The sequence below is a fragment of the Elephas maximus genome, chromosome 2, assembly GCF_024166365.1.
Source record: "Elephas maximus indicus isolate mEleMax1 chromosome 2, mEleMax1 primary haplotype, whole genome shotgun sequence".
NCBI classification, from domain to species: Eukaryota; Metazoa; Chordata; class Mammalia; order Proboscidea; family Elephantidae; genus Elephas; species Elephas maximus.
The window spans coordinates 230,805,722-230,820,004 of NC_064820.1; the positions used below are offsets into that span (position 1 = coordinate 230,805,722).

General features: G+C 51.3%; 1 protein-coding gene across 8 annotated transcripts in view; it reads left to right on the forward strand.

Annotated features, from left to right (window-relative positions):
* The window catches only part of PCBP3 (poly(rC) binding protein 3), a 358,202-nt gene that overhangs the window by 296,084 nt on the left and 47,835 nt on the right, over positions 1 to 14,283 (forward strand). For all 8 annotated transcript variants that reach the window (XM_049875052.1, XM_049875050.1, XM_049875051.1 and 5 more), the window contains exons 5-9: positions 2,043 to 2,066; positions 3,493 to 3,525; positions 3,883 to 3,999; positions 11,023 to 11,154; positions 11,920 to 12,048. In XM_049875052.1, coding sequence (XP_049731009.1) covers positions 2,043 to 2,066; positions 3,493 to 3,525; positions 3,883 to 3,999; positions 11,023 to 11,154; positions 11,920 to 12,048 — 435 coding nt within the window. The remainder of the gene's footprint in view (positions 1 to 2,042; positions 2,067 to 3,492; positions 3,526 to 3,882; positions 4,000 to 11,022; positions 11,155 to 11,919; positions 12,049 to 14,283) is intronic.

The following is a 14,283-nucleotide window of genomic DNA, read 5'->3' on the forward strand; positions in this document are numbered from 1 at the left end:
CATAATTAAAAAATAAATAAATGAACATTTTGACACAGAGCAATTGCAGGCACAGCCCAAATAACACCTCACCTGAGCATTCAAGATACTGATGCCAGTTGGTGCCTGTCGCCAAACACCTGGCTGTGTGTCCTCTACATACAAGGGTGTCCCCCGTGGCCACCCTATGCCCATCCCAGCTGGGACATTAGCATTGGTAGACTCCTGCCAGCTGGCCCTCAGCCCCATTCCCATTTCCTAGCCCCACCCTCAAAACAGAAGACCCCGTGCCTTAATTGTCACCCTCTAGTCCCCTTCAGGAAACCCTGGTGGTGTAGTGGTTAAGAGCTATGGCTGCTAACCAAAAGGTCGGCAGTTCAAATCCACCAGGCGCTCCTTGGAAACTGTATAGAGCAGTTCTGCTCTGTCCAGTAGGGTTGCTATGGGTCGGACAGCAATGGTTTTTTTTCTGGTTTTGGTAGTCCCCTTCGATCTGGAATCATTTCCTTCGTCTTTCTCTAACTTCCGTTTCTGGAAGTGACCGTCCATTAATCATAACTGTGATGATTTCTGTCAGTGCTCAGACTGTCCCTGGCCTGGCCAGTGGGCACCCCTTCACACTGGCCCTGTATCCTCACAGCAGGTCCCCATCTTCTCTCAACACCCCCTCACTCTGGCTCAGAGCACTGTCCACGCTCATCTTGGATGCCCTCTGCCCCAGTCCTGGACCCAGCCATCTTTCCAAGGAGCCCTGGTTCCTCGTGGTGGTGGGGGAGGACTTCAGGAGCCAGGATCCAGGCATGAGGGGGGATTTGTCACTCATGGGGCATTGAGGCTCCTAGACAGAACTTGTGTGTGTGTGTGCACGTGCGCCTGGACACGTGTGTATAAACACACATTTGCATAATTTTTGTTTCTGTATTTGTCTCTCTCTGTTAAAACCTGTGGGTTCACCCCAATACCTCCACATCCAATCGAGAGCCCCAGGCTTCCCTGGGTTTTCTCTGTTCTGTGTGTGCTCTGAGAAACCAGCTCCCGGTGTCTGTGTGAGGCCTCGTAGGGGAGCTGCCACAGCCAGAATTCTAGTGTCAGCAGCTCTGGCTCGTCCTAGATTTCCCATCCCGGGCAGATGGGGCTCACATCCAGAAAGGCTGGCTCTGGCATCCAGGGCCAAGGACCAGCCTCAGCCTTCTTCCAGCTATGGCGGCAGTTGGATGAGGTTGTCGGCAGCTGGAATGCACAGCATGCCAGCTCTCTGGGCAGCAAAGTAAATGGCTCCCACTCCAGCAGCAGCACAGCCAGATCCTGCCTAGCTGTCCGGCGCCGGGCACATGCCCACGTGGCGTGGGTGGTAGCTGAGCAGCCACTGGGCTCTGCAGTCCCTGCTGCCCCCACCCCCAGCCCCAGCCCCAGCAGGCGGTGGGCCTCCACCAGGGAAGTTCAATGCCAAGGACCGCACTGCACTGAGGAAACGGCTGAGACTTGGTCAGCGCTGCTTTTGGAGCTGAGGAGCCAGGCTGGCACTGCCTGGCAGTGAGGGCACGGGGCTCTTCATGGGCAGCAGCTGGGGGCAAGCATCCCAGAGCCACCTGCAGGTGCTGGGCTTTAGGGCAGCAGCCACTTCTGGACATTTTTCTGTTAGCATGCTAGCTTTTAAAAATAAGTCGGATAACAAGAGCAGTGCAGCTTGTCCTTTAAATCACAAAGTCAGTGTATTTTATTTTTTATCATTTCCTGCAGGGTTTGCTGATGCCTCAGGTACACAAATAATATGCCCCCTGGATTGTTTACCTGGAAAGCAGTCAGCCTGCCCTCCTCTTGGGTTTGTAGAGGCAGTGCCATCCTGGACCCTGGTAAAATGGGCGTGGAGGCAGCCTCCATGAATGGCCCAGGAAGCCAATAGTCAGTGGGAAGGGAGTTCCCCCAGCGCTTCCCTCTGGGCAGATTCTGAATCCCCTTCCCTCATTCTGAGAGCAGGAAGGGAGGAGGGTTCTCACAGCCTCTCTCACAGACTTTCTTCATGCTGCACTGTGACGTCATTCTTTCTGTGTTTTTCCCAACAGGAAGTTGGAAGTATCATTGGGAAGGTAATTATCAGATGAACCACATACTTTGGGGGGTTCCCTGGAAGGTGAGGCATGAGAACAGTAACTGCAACCACCTGATGCTGTGCCTGGTGGTCCCAAAGTGGATGGGCAGCAAGGTTTTGCAGTAGATAGGACCCCCTGTTGAATGCTAAGTATTTCCTGTGGGATCATGCCCTCTTACCCCTGTAAGGAGACCCCCTCCTTGCCTTCAAGTTCAACCCATTGAAGCTGGCCCCAGAGAGCAGCCTGCTCGTGCTCTGTGAGAAGCTGGGAAGGTATCCTCCTGCCCTGCCCACCCAGCATAGCCTTCCACTCGGGCCTGGCCTGTCCTTTTCCTGGGCCTCTCACACCACTCCAGAGGAGGTGGCCATGGGGTACACACCTGTCAGCCCCGTGCCCGCACTTTACAGTGTGCACACAGCCCTGCTGGCCCTGTGCCTGCACTTTACAGTGTGCACACACCCCTGCCAGCCCTGTGCCTGCACTTTACAGTGTGCACACACCTCTGCCAGCCCTGTGCCTGCACTTTACAGTGTGCACACATCCCTGCTCACACTTTACAGTGTACACACACCCCTGCTCACACTTTACAGTGTGCACACACCCCTGCTGGCCCTGTGCCTGTACTTTACAGTGTGCACACATCTCTGCCCACATTTTATAGTGTGCACACACCCCTGCCTGCACTTTACAGTGTGTACACGCCCCTGCCTGCACTTTACGGTGTGCACACGCCCCTGCCCCCACTTTACAGTGTGCACACGACCCTGCCTGCACTTCACAGTGTGCGCACTCCCTTGCCCACACTTTACAGTATGCACACGCTCCTGCCCACACTTTACTGTGTGCACACACCACTGTCCCCACTATACAGTGCGCACACACCCCTGCCTGCAATTTACAGTATGTACACACCCCGTCCACACTTTACAGTGTGCATAAACCACCCCCGGCCCCGTGCCCACACTTTACAGTGTCCAAACAGCACTGCTAATCCCTAGTCCCGTGTCTGCACTTACAGTGTGCCTACACTGCCTGTGCGCCATGTTTGAGACTGGGTGCCAAGTCAGGTCACCTTGGTCTGAATCCCACCCCAGTCTACCTGCTGTTTGCCCTTGGGCAACTGCCTCCACCCCATCTTCCTGTGCCTCAGTTTCCTTTCCTGTAACTGCCTCAAAAGGCTGTGGGTAGGACTAAATGAGTCGTAGCCCATGTCAGACTCGCAGACAGCACCTGGTTGGCGTGGGCCTGGGAGGACACTTGCCACTTGTCATACTAGTCTATGCCTAGAGGTTCGGGCTGTCTGGGCTGGTGCAGGTGGGAGCAGAGAGGCAGGAAGCAGCCGGCATCATGCAGCCACAGCACACTGCATGCTGTCAAATGGAAGCTGAGTGACACCGTGTCCTTGTATCTGATGTAATTTCAGAAGGGAGAGACTGTGAAGAAGATGCGTGAAGAGGTGAGTGTGCTGCCTGCACCATAGACCTGCCCTCGGATGGGAGAGAGCACACGAAGGAGGAGCGGTGACCTCACCTTGGGTGCAAGTGTGGAAGTGGGCTGTGCCACGCTCCTGTGCAGTCCCTGTACACGCTGTATTGAGTGTGGCAATTTTGGTGATGCTGAGTCCCTTTGTTAATTAAAATGTCACTGTAAAGGGTATTACTGACAAAGATTTTGCTACCAGTGCTGGGTTTACCAGTCAGGCGTCCAGCAAATTTGTTTGCTCCTGTTGTTGGGGACCAGCCAGGGAAGCCAGGTTGTATATGTATTTCTGTGTGTGTGAATTGGGTCACGGGATCTGCTGGCTCCCCTCTAGAGTGGTGCAAGAATCAACATCTCAGAGGGAAACTGCCCAGAGAGAATTGTGACCATCACTGGCCCGACGGATGCCATCTTCAAGGCCTTCGCCATGATCGCGTACAAGTTTGAGGAGGTAAGAAGCCCCTTTGTGAAGACAAATGTGGAATCTCCCCCTGGGCAAGGGTGAGAGGGGCCTAGCCCTCCTCCCCACTGTCTGGACAATGGGATGCCGGTACAGGTGCACCCCAGGCTCCCCGGAAGCCTGCTCTGCCAGGGGGTTTGCTCTCGTAGCTCCTCTCACCTCCTCTTCACCCAGGCACTCTTCCCTGATCTGGTCCACCTGGTATCACACCATTGTCTCTCCCTTTTACTCCTTGAACCAGTCATTTCTGACACAGGTGTTGGGGAAGCCCACCTCACCGAAGGCTCCTCAAACCCTGCCCCCAGAGCATGCAGCTCCGCCTAAACGTACCCCATCCTCCACCCAGGGTGCACTGCCTCCACTGACCCACAGGCCGTACTAACACCCCAGCAGGCCCCCCACCCCAGTCACACAGGCCTCTCTCTGTTCTTCCACAGCCACTACATAAGCCTGGCTAGCATGTTTCCAGTCCCCAGATGCCACCTGCCACTGCTTCTCAGCCACTCACCAGCACTGCAGTCAGTCCCCCTCTGGTAGAGCTCTGTGTAGCTTGATTTAGCTGTGGATAGATAAAGACAGAGAAAGACATAAACGTGTGCGTGACACTCCTTCGTACTGTTGTCAGTGAATTAAATCTGAATGTTTTGATGTGTTTCCAGTTTTTTTTGAAATTACCAAAAATTATTTAAAGATATGTTTAGTCTTTATGAAAAGAGAATGATCAAGCTGGTGATAAATTTTTCTTCGAAAATTAAGTAATGGGACAGACTTTGTGGAATAAATGCCGATCACCCACGTGAGAACAACCCCCCCCCCGAAAGGAAAAAAAAAAAACCATTTGCCATCAGATCAATTCTGACTCATAGTGATCCTATAGGTCAGAGTAGAACTGCCCCATAGGGTTTCCAAGGAGCGGCTGGTGGAATCGAACTGCCGATCTTTTGGTTAGCAGCTGGGTTCTTAACCACTGTGCCACCAGGGCTCCATGTGAGAACAAGGGGGCTATTTATGCAGCACTGCTGCAGCAGTGTTCAGCCCCATCGCTGTTTGGCAGAGACCCAGAGGCAGCAGGGGAGCAGGACAGCTGCATGGTAAAAAGGGGAGGTTCAGATGTGCATTGATGGAGGTGTTGGTGTGGGAGTCTGGGGTCAGCTAACTAGAAGCAGACACCCTGTGTGATTGTTTGGGGACATATTTGGCTTCTCCTATGGGTCCTGGCCAGGTTGGGCCAGTGCTGTGGAGGTTGTGGTTTCACTTCCCAGGCTGGTTGCTTCAGGGGAGGTGGGTCAGAGTTCAGTTGTCAACTGCAGTCTGACCGTTGTCTGTATATTTAGTCTCTCAACATCTCGGAGGGAAACTGCCCGGAGAGAATTGTGACCATCACTGGCCCAACGGATGCCATCTTCAAGGCAGTCCCCCATTTTGGTCATTATCTCATTTGAGAGAGATTCAGATCTTCACACCTCAGTGTGTTCAGTCATTTCCATAGTCACTGTACACTGAGATCTTCTTGGCCTTTTTGTTGTTTATCATCATGGCCATCTGATGATAGCATGGCTGCTCAGGAGGTTTTAAGACACTGAATGGAGTGCAGTAGACCAGTGTCATGACCACCATGACAAAAACAAGAACAATTAATAGTCCTTGCAAGATGCTTTGGAACCAGGACCCCCAATTAAACAACCCATACCAAGAGAACAAATCCCATAGGCCATGAGGATCAATCTTAGACAGCCAAGTAGCTTTATCCTTAAAGCCATATAGCCTGCTCTATTTTGCCTGTTTCATTGACCTATGTACAGCAATAAGTATTACCCATGGCACAGACACCATCAAGACTAGCCAACAAGAAATCTAAAGCAATGTGGTCATCCATAAGTACTTGTGCCAATGAGTTGAGACTGATCTGTATTCCATCTAGGGCAGGAATGGTATCATTAATAACTTATGGCAGTGGTAGTGATAGATTTCTTACAGTCTTCTTTATTTATATGAGAGCCACTGAAGAGAACACTGCTCTGACTGTTCACATAAATAGTGTATCGGTAATTCCCCCAGATAGAGTGCCACAGGGTGGCCTCGTTTGGATTTGCATCTGAGTCGGAATTACCAACCTTGAGAATCTATAGAATTAGAGCCTTTGTATACACATAAGCCTCAGAGTGCTATTCCTAAAGTGCATTTAGGTATCCTTGGCCTAAAAGAAGTAGTATCAGATAGAGGCACATGGAGATCCAGCTAAAAAGCAGTTGTTCATAAAACAAGGTCAGAAACAAGGCTGTACATTAGCTGGATTACATACACGTTCCCCCACCAGCCAAAAGTAGAGCGTTCCCAGATCCAACAAATAACCTACCACATCATACCAAATAACACATAAGACCTAAAATAACACTAACATATAGTGAAAACTGAGGTGCTAAGTATACTTCCTGCGGAAGAATCTTGGCAATACCACTCTTGCTGCTCAGAGTGTGCACTGCCTCTTTAACAGCTTGCTGCAAAACAAATGCTGAATGCTATTTCTACTTTTTTGTCTTTTTTCATAAAAGTGAAAATCGTCTTCAGATGTCTTTCAGTTGGTGAAAACAGGTACTAACGTAGGTCTTCTGTAAAAGTGAAGTGGCGTAAGGTGAACTTTTGGAAAGCAGGGATACATGTACTTGGATCTCTATTAAAAAATGGCAAATATTTGGTCCATCATCCTATGAAGGTTGTTGAACTTAAATTTAGAACGGCCTAGGGTCTGATCGATGGATTGTAATAATTGGTTCATTTTCTGGAAGAGAAGGACACTATCAAAGTCACAGGTTGATTTGTTTAAGGTCAGTTGTCTGCGTAGGTGCAAGTGGAAATGCCATTGACTGTAATTCCCTGTGCCCTCATTGATGAGATGGGAATTGCACAGAGATTTTATCATTGGAGTCTGATGATAGATGGCATATCCAGCAGCCAGTAAGACTGAGGGCAGTGGCTACTGTTTGGGATAATGTGATAATAGCATTAGAATAAGTATATTCTGACCTAACAATTATTGTAAAGAGAGAAAAGAGTAGAAGGACCATTATGGATGGACAACAATCAGAGTTCTAAAGTCAATGGGATGAAGAATGATTGTAAGCAAGCAGTTGAGAAACAAAAAAGGAATTATACAGGAGTCTTTGGCATGGGCATGAATATGGATCTCTTCCAGTTAGTTGGCCAGGTAGCTGTCTTCCAGATTTCTTGACATAGATGAGTGAGCCTTCCAGCATTGCATGCATTTGCTGAAGCATCTCAGTTGGTGTTCTGTCAATTCCTGGAGACTTGTTTTTCACCAGTGCTTTCAGTGCAGCTTGGACTTCTTCTTCCTTGAGTACCGTAACTCTTGATCATATACTTTCTCCTGAAATGGTTGAACATCAACCAGGCCTTTTTGGTACAATGACTCTGTGTATTCCTTTCATCTTTTGATGCTCCTTGCATCATTCAATTTTGACTATTATTTAAATTTATGCATCAGCTACTAATATCGAAGATGAAAATTGAAGATTTGCTTCTACAGTCTGAAGTTGATCAAACATGCAATCGAAATGCTTTGATAGATACCAGTGATTGGAATGTGAAAATCGAAAACAAATAACAAGGATCAGTAGTTGGAAAATATGGCCTTGGTAATAGAAATAATGTCAGAGATCCCATCATAGAATTCTGCAAGACCAATGACTTATTCATCAGAAATAGCTTTTTTCAACAACACAAAACACAACTATACATTTGAACCTTGCCAGATGGAATACACAGGAATCAAATTGACTGCATCTGTGGTTGATGTGACAATGGATAAGTTCAATATCATCAGTCAAGACAAGGCCAGGTGCTGTCTGAGACACAGACCATCAATTGCTCATACGCAAGTTCAAGCTGAAGCTAAAGAAAATTAAAACAAGTCCAGGACAACCAAAGTATGACCTTGTATACATCCTGCCTGAAGTTAGAGACCATCTCAAGAACAGATTTGACACACTGAACACTAATGACTGAAGACCAGGAGAGCTATGGGATGACATCAAGGATATTATCATATATGAAAAAAGCAAGACGTCATTAAAAAGACAGGGAGAAAGAAAGGACCAAAATGGATGTCAGAAGAGACTCTGAAACTTACCCTTGAGTACAGAGTAGCTAAAGTGAATGAAAGAAATGATGAAGTAAAAGAGCTGAATAGATTTCAAAGGGTGACTTGAGAAGACAAGGTAAAATATTACAATGAAATGTGCAAAGACCTGGAGTCAGAAAACCAAAATGAAAGAACACGCTTGGTATTTCTCAAGCTGAAAGAACTGACAAAAAATTCGAGACCCACAGCAAAGTTTTTCCAAGTGGACACTGGTCTGGTGAGGAGCACAGACTCAGAAGTATGTGTGGCTGGCTCCAAAACAGGCTTAAAGTGCCTATGCCTATGATTCTTCTTTTAACAAACACTGTTGGAGAGAACAACACAAAATGGAAACACAGAAGAGAGCAAAAAGGGGTGGAAAGAAATGGCCTGATTCCAACAAGGATGCCACACAAACGGTAACCAGTAACAAAACTGGGGCACCAAACAGAACAAACAGCCGAGGACTTAATGCAGAGAACAGAGTTCAGACCTGGTGCTGACTTACTATGTTGGCACAGATATGACAAGCTGCAAGCAGCAGGCCTAAATGGTCACTGTGGATACCACTCCTGGGCAAAGGCTCGGGTACACAGTGTTGGGCAGTACAGTGTCCCCGTGGGACCTCCAGGAAAATTGTGGAAATGAATACAGACCACCCAGGGAGAACAAGGAGTCTGTTTATCCAGTGCTGCTGAAGTAGGGGTCAGCCTATCAGTTTGTCAAAGACTCGAAGGCCGCAGGGGAGCTGAACAGATGGATAGGGGTGTTGGTGTGAGAAGGCTGAAGGTGGACAACCAGAAACAGGTGTCCTGTGACTAGTTGGGGAGCATATTTGACTCCTCTGGTTGGTCCTGAGTTGGAAGCAGGGTAGGAGGTAAACATGAGGGGCCAAGTCCTGGCCAAGCTGGGTCGGTCACTGTGGAGGCTGTGGTTGGTTTCCAGCAGGTTACTTCAGGTGTCGTGGGTCAGCATCCTCTCATCCTGTGAGGCCAGGCACATCCATCTGCACGCTCACTCTTCCCTCTGTCTGAAGGCCCCCGTGAGCACTCTGTGGTCTGCGCGGTGAGGGTGGGGTCCATTTAATGTGGAGTTCTGTCACCATTCTTAAGCTGCTTCCTCTTAGTCCACGTTCCCTGGTCCTGCAAGTAACAAAGCCCACCCCAGAGTCTTCACCAGGGTCTCCTGTGGTACAGGGAGGCAAGGCCAGCATTCTGGCAACTTCCCTGTCTGTACCCCTGTTCACAGAAGCCCCTCTGTGGTGCTCCTCCCTCTCCCTGGAAACAGCGGATTAAATGGTGCTCTGAGCAAATATTCCAGGAGTGCATGTTTCCATCCCACACGTGCGCAGGGAGCCTTTGCACTGTGAGTACGGCTCTGGGCTAGACACGCCAGGCTGATGACCTCAGGGACACCACACCCACGAGTCCCTGAACTCTGTCCGCTGAGTCTCAGAGCCATGATCACACAGACTCCCTGCCCAAATGCGGTGTCCCAACCCACTGCTTGCACCTCACCGCCCCTCCACCACCTTTCTGGGTTAGCGACACACCCTAAGAGCCACTTTCTACCCCATACACTAGACAACCCAGAGATCACCCGGCCTGTCAGCCTGGCTTCCTACACCTCTCCCCACCTTGCTCCCATATCACTGCCCCAGCTAGGCCCGGTGTGTGGTCGGCAGCCTCCTCTTTTCTTAAGTCATGCTTCTCACTCAAATGTGTTATCCTCATCTGTAGACCCTCCAGGGGCTTGCCAGCTCCTGAGGGTATATCAGACCCAAAGTCTAGGTGAGTCTCACTCCAGGCTCACCCATCTGCTCTGACTTAAGTGCTGGCGAGCCTGGCTCCTTGTGCAGGGCCCTCAGGGCTACAACCTGCCCCTCAGTGCTCATCTTGTCCATCTAGCCAGCACCCCTTGTTCTTTGTGAGCCTGCTGCACTGCACTCTTCTCTGTGCACACTGCCTGTCACGGGGGGAGTCTCCGTCCAGGAACATGGGTATGCTTGTACTGTCCCCCACTGACAGCGAGTATCACAAGGGCCGGGCCCTGCTGGGCTCTGAACCCAGTGCTCAGTGCCACCTGGGCTCAGAGAGGCACTGCAGGTACCCGAACACCGTGAGTACTTGGGCTCAGGGAGGTGCTGCAGGTACTCTGGCACTGTGAGTACTCGGGCTCAGGAAGGTGCTGCGGGTACCCTGATGCCATGAGTACTCAGGCCAGGGAGGCACTGCAGGTACCCTGACACCATGAATACTCGGGCGAGGGAGGTGCTGCAGGTACCCTGACACTGTGAGTACTTGGGCTCAGGGAGGCACTGTGGGCACCCTGACACTGTGAGTACTTGGGCTTAGGGAGGTACTGCGGGTACCCTGACACCATGAGTACTCGGGCTCAGGGAGGCACTGCGGGTACTCTGACACCATGAGTACTCGGGCTCAGGGAGGTACTGCAGGTACTCTGACACTGTGAGTACTCAGGCTTAGGGAGACACTGCAGGTACCCAGACACCCTGAGTACTCGGGCTCAGGGAGGCACTGCGGGCACTCTGACACTGTGAGTACTCGGGCTCAGGGAGGCACTGCGGGCACTCTGACACTGTGAGTACTCGGGCTTAGGGAGGCACTGCGGGTACTCTGACACTGTGAGTACTCAGGCTCAGGGACACACTGCGGGTACCCTGAAACCGTGAGTACTCGGGCTCAGGGAGGCACTGCGGGTACCCAGACACCGTGAGTACTCGGGCCAGGGAGGCGCTGCGGCACCATGAGGAAACAGTTGAGAATGTGTCCTCACGCACTTGCACGTGCACATGCACTTGGTGTTTGCATGAGGTGTGATGTGCTGGCCCAGGCATGTGTCTGTCTCCTCCCCAGGACATCATCAACTCCATGAGCAACAGCCCTGCCACCAGCAAGCCCCCGGTGACACTGAGGCTGGTGGTACCTGCCAGCCAATGCGGCTCACTCATCGGCAAAGGCGGTTCTAAGATCAAGGAGATCAGGGAGGTAAGGAGCCCATCCTGGCCCCGCGGGTAAGTGCTATCCTGGGGGGCACGGCGGCCCTCATCACAGCATCATCTGCACCATCCCCACACGTCAGCGCCTGCATCCTGCTGCCACCGCTGCAGAAACCTTACAGCATGGAGACAGTCCATACACAGATAGAGGCTGAAACACAGGGAAACCTGCAAAGTGCATAGACTCACATGTTAGCAGCAGGCAGAGGGCTGCAGGCCCTGCGGGAGGGGTGCCTCCACTGGGGTGGGGGCAGGACCTCCTGAGACAGGTGGAAGGACTGGTCATGACAGGGAACAGGGCATGGGGGTTAGGTCATACACCCAGATTGGGTGGACCCAGGGTGCGTGTGCCCTGCTGCCCTTAGGCTTTGGGGCTCCCCTCATGGGCTGTCAGGCCTCACTCTTGGGGGGATACTCAGTTGCTCTCCAGGTCCCAGCCGGATGGAGCGGCGCTGAGGTGTGATTTTACAGTCACACATCCATCTTAAGAGAAGTCTTGGTCGCTCCCTTGCCCAGAAGGACAGCAGCCATTCTTATCCTCCGGAAAAGACAGCTTAGCATTTTAGGGCAGAAGGGAGGAGGGAGTGTGGGCAGGGAAGGGGCTCAAGTTACCACACAGCCATGGCCCAGCACCCATGCGTGTTCAAGGTGATCAAGGCCTTCCCTGTACACAAGGTCAGGAAACACCCTAGCTGGGGCACTCTCTGTCTGTCTATCTTCCTTTGTCCCCCGCTCCATGCCTGCCTTTTTCCAGTCCACAGGTGCTCAGGTGCAGGTGGCGGGGGACATGCTGCCCAATTCCACAGAGCGGGCCGTGACCATCTCAGGGACTCCCGACGCCATCATCCAATGTGTCAAGCAAATCTGTGTGGTGATGCTGGAGGTACACTGTCGCCACGGGGCACAGCCAGCTCAGGGTGGCCTCCCGCATCCTCGGCAGAGGCCCGCCCATCAGCCTGAGATCCTGCGGCTTGGCCTCACTAACTGGTCCCCATCAGGTTCTGGGCTTCCAGCACACCTGAGCATGGGCTGTTCTGGGCACGGGTGTCTGCCTTTGTCCTGTGGGCAAAGTCCGGCCGTGTGGGGTGTCCGAGGGGATGTGCAGGGAAGAGCGAGCCCTCCCCTCACTCTTGAAACTGGATGAAAAGCTGTTCTGCCTTTTATGAAGGATCTGAGGAAAGGGTCAGCAGCCGTCAGCCTGGGGGAAATTTGCAGGGGAAGCAGCCCTGTGGGGGGTGGGGGGGGCGGTAACAGGATCAGGAAGTGGGTGGGGATCAGGAAGATGGCCCTGCCTTCCTCCAGCAGATGGGTTGGCTGCTGGGAGGAGAGCTTTGACTTGCATTCTGGGTGGCTGGGAGATTGCTTTTTCCATGAGGAATGCAAAGGCCAGAAGCTGTTTCTGTAGTCACAGGGGTTAGCAGATGGTGGGGTCTGAACAAGGAAAAGCGTATGAAATGTCCAAATTATAAAAATAGAAATAAGTAAATAAAAGGATTAAAACAAAGAGAGAAGTAAAGAAGATACAATAGCTGAAAACGAAAAAGCTTTTCTTGAAATACTGAGGGAGAAACCCTGAAATTTAAATTTCACAGATAACCAAAATTAAGCAAACACATGAAGCTTTAAATGGAATCTCTGGTCTTTCCTGAAGACTGAACAAGTGAACAAACGAAAGGCTCCAGCAGCTTGGCTGGCCTGGGCTCCCACGTCATTATGTGCGCTGCCCTGGAAAGGCGGGACTTCCTCATTGGCCATTCCTTCCTGCTGTGCAGGGAGAGAGGGCATCCAGGTTTTCCAGACCAGTGTCCTGGCGCTTCCTTCGCTTCAAAGGTTGTCACAGTTCTGGCCCTGGCCAGAGGGTGCTCGTACCAGCACCAGGAATCTAGCCCCAGATGCCTCCTGCAGCCCCAGTGCCTGCAGCGCTGATGCCAGGATGGTCACCTTAGCGTCTGTGGAAATGATTGCAGACCACATCCCTGCACCTGTTCTCAGCATTTCCAGCACCCACGCCAGGATGGTCACCTTGGCTTCTGTGGAGATGATTGCAGACGGCATCCCTGCACCTGTTCTCAGCATTTCCACAGGAACTAGAGCCTCGTCAAGCACATCTGGGGATACCTGGTTTGGTGCCACTGCCCCACGTTTATATATGTTTTTTAAATGTGTAGTTTTTATTTCCCTGAAATATATCAAAAATATTTCTCTAAAAATTCTTGTTTGAAATGTTCCTACAAACTGGCTGTGGGTGACAGGATGACATAGCTGTGTCCCACTGCCCATGACTCTGCACAGCCTCCCATGCCAGCCAGGCCTAGAGGACAGTCTCAGGACACAACTCCCTGAGACTGTGACCGTGGCCCCTGGAGAGGGCCCACCCACAGTTACCAGGCAGGGGAGGTACACCCGAGTGGCAGTTAAATCACGTGTGTGGCGTTCCACGGGCAGATGGTGTCTTTCATATTCAGAGGGAGGCTCCACTCCTCAGAACGAGGTGTGGGGTTTTGTCAGTGGTCCTTACACATGCAGTGACCCAACTCAGCTCCACAGAAGCAAGCATGACCCCTGCGATGGTGGGAGCCTGCACCCCCCTTCCACAGGCCATGGTTGGAACTACCTGTGTCCAGATTACCGTGGGGTTTAAGTGAAATGGGGAACGCAGAAATGCGTGTGGACTCAGATGCCAGCACAATGCCCAGTACAAGGGATAAATATCAGAGCTGAGACCGGGGGCTTCTTGTCCATGTACAAGGCTCTGAGGCCAGAGGGGGCAGTTGCCTTACCGTGAAAGACCACCCCACCTAGAGACAATGGACTCATTTTAAATAGTAACTGGGAAGTGAAGCAAGAGATGCTTTTAAGATCTTTTTGATCAAAGGATTTTAGGGCTTGGCCATGGGCTAGGCTTCAGATACTCTTGAAATTATGAAGAGGCTGTTCCTGATAAGGGTGGGCCTGGGGCAAGGACTTTGGGAGACTTTGGTTTTTTCCACCTAGGGTCTGGTCAATGCAATCATAATGTGCCCCGGTTTGCACATAGTTTTGAAGGTATTTGATCGTAATCGCGCAAATGCTTGCCTTGGAGCCAGGCATTACCTCAGATGCCAGCCTGGGTCAGCCC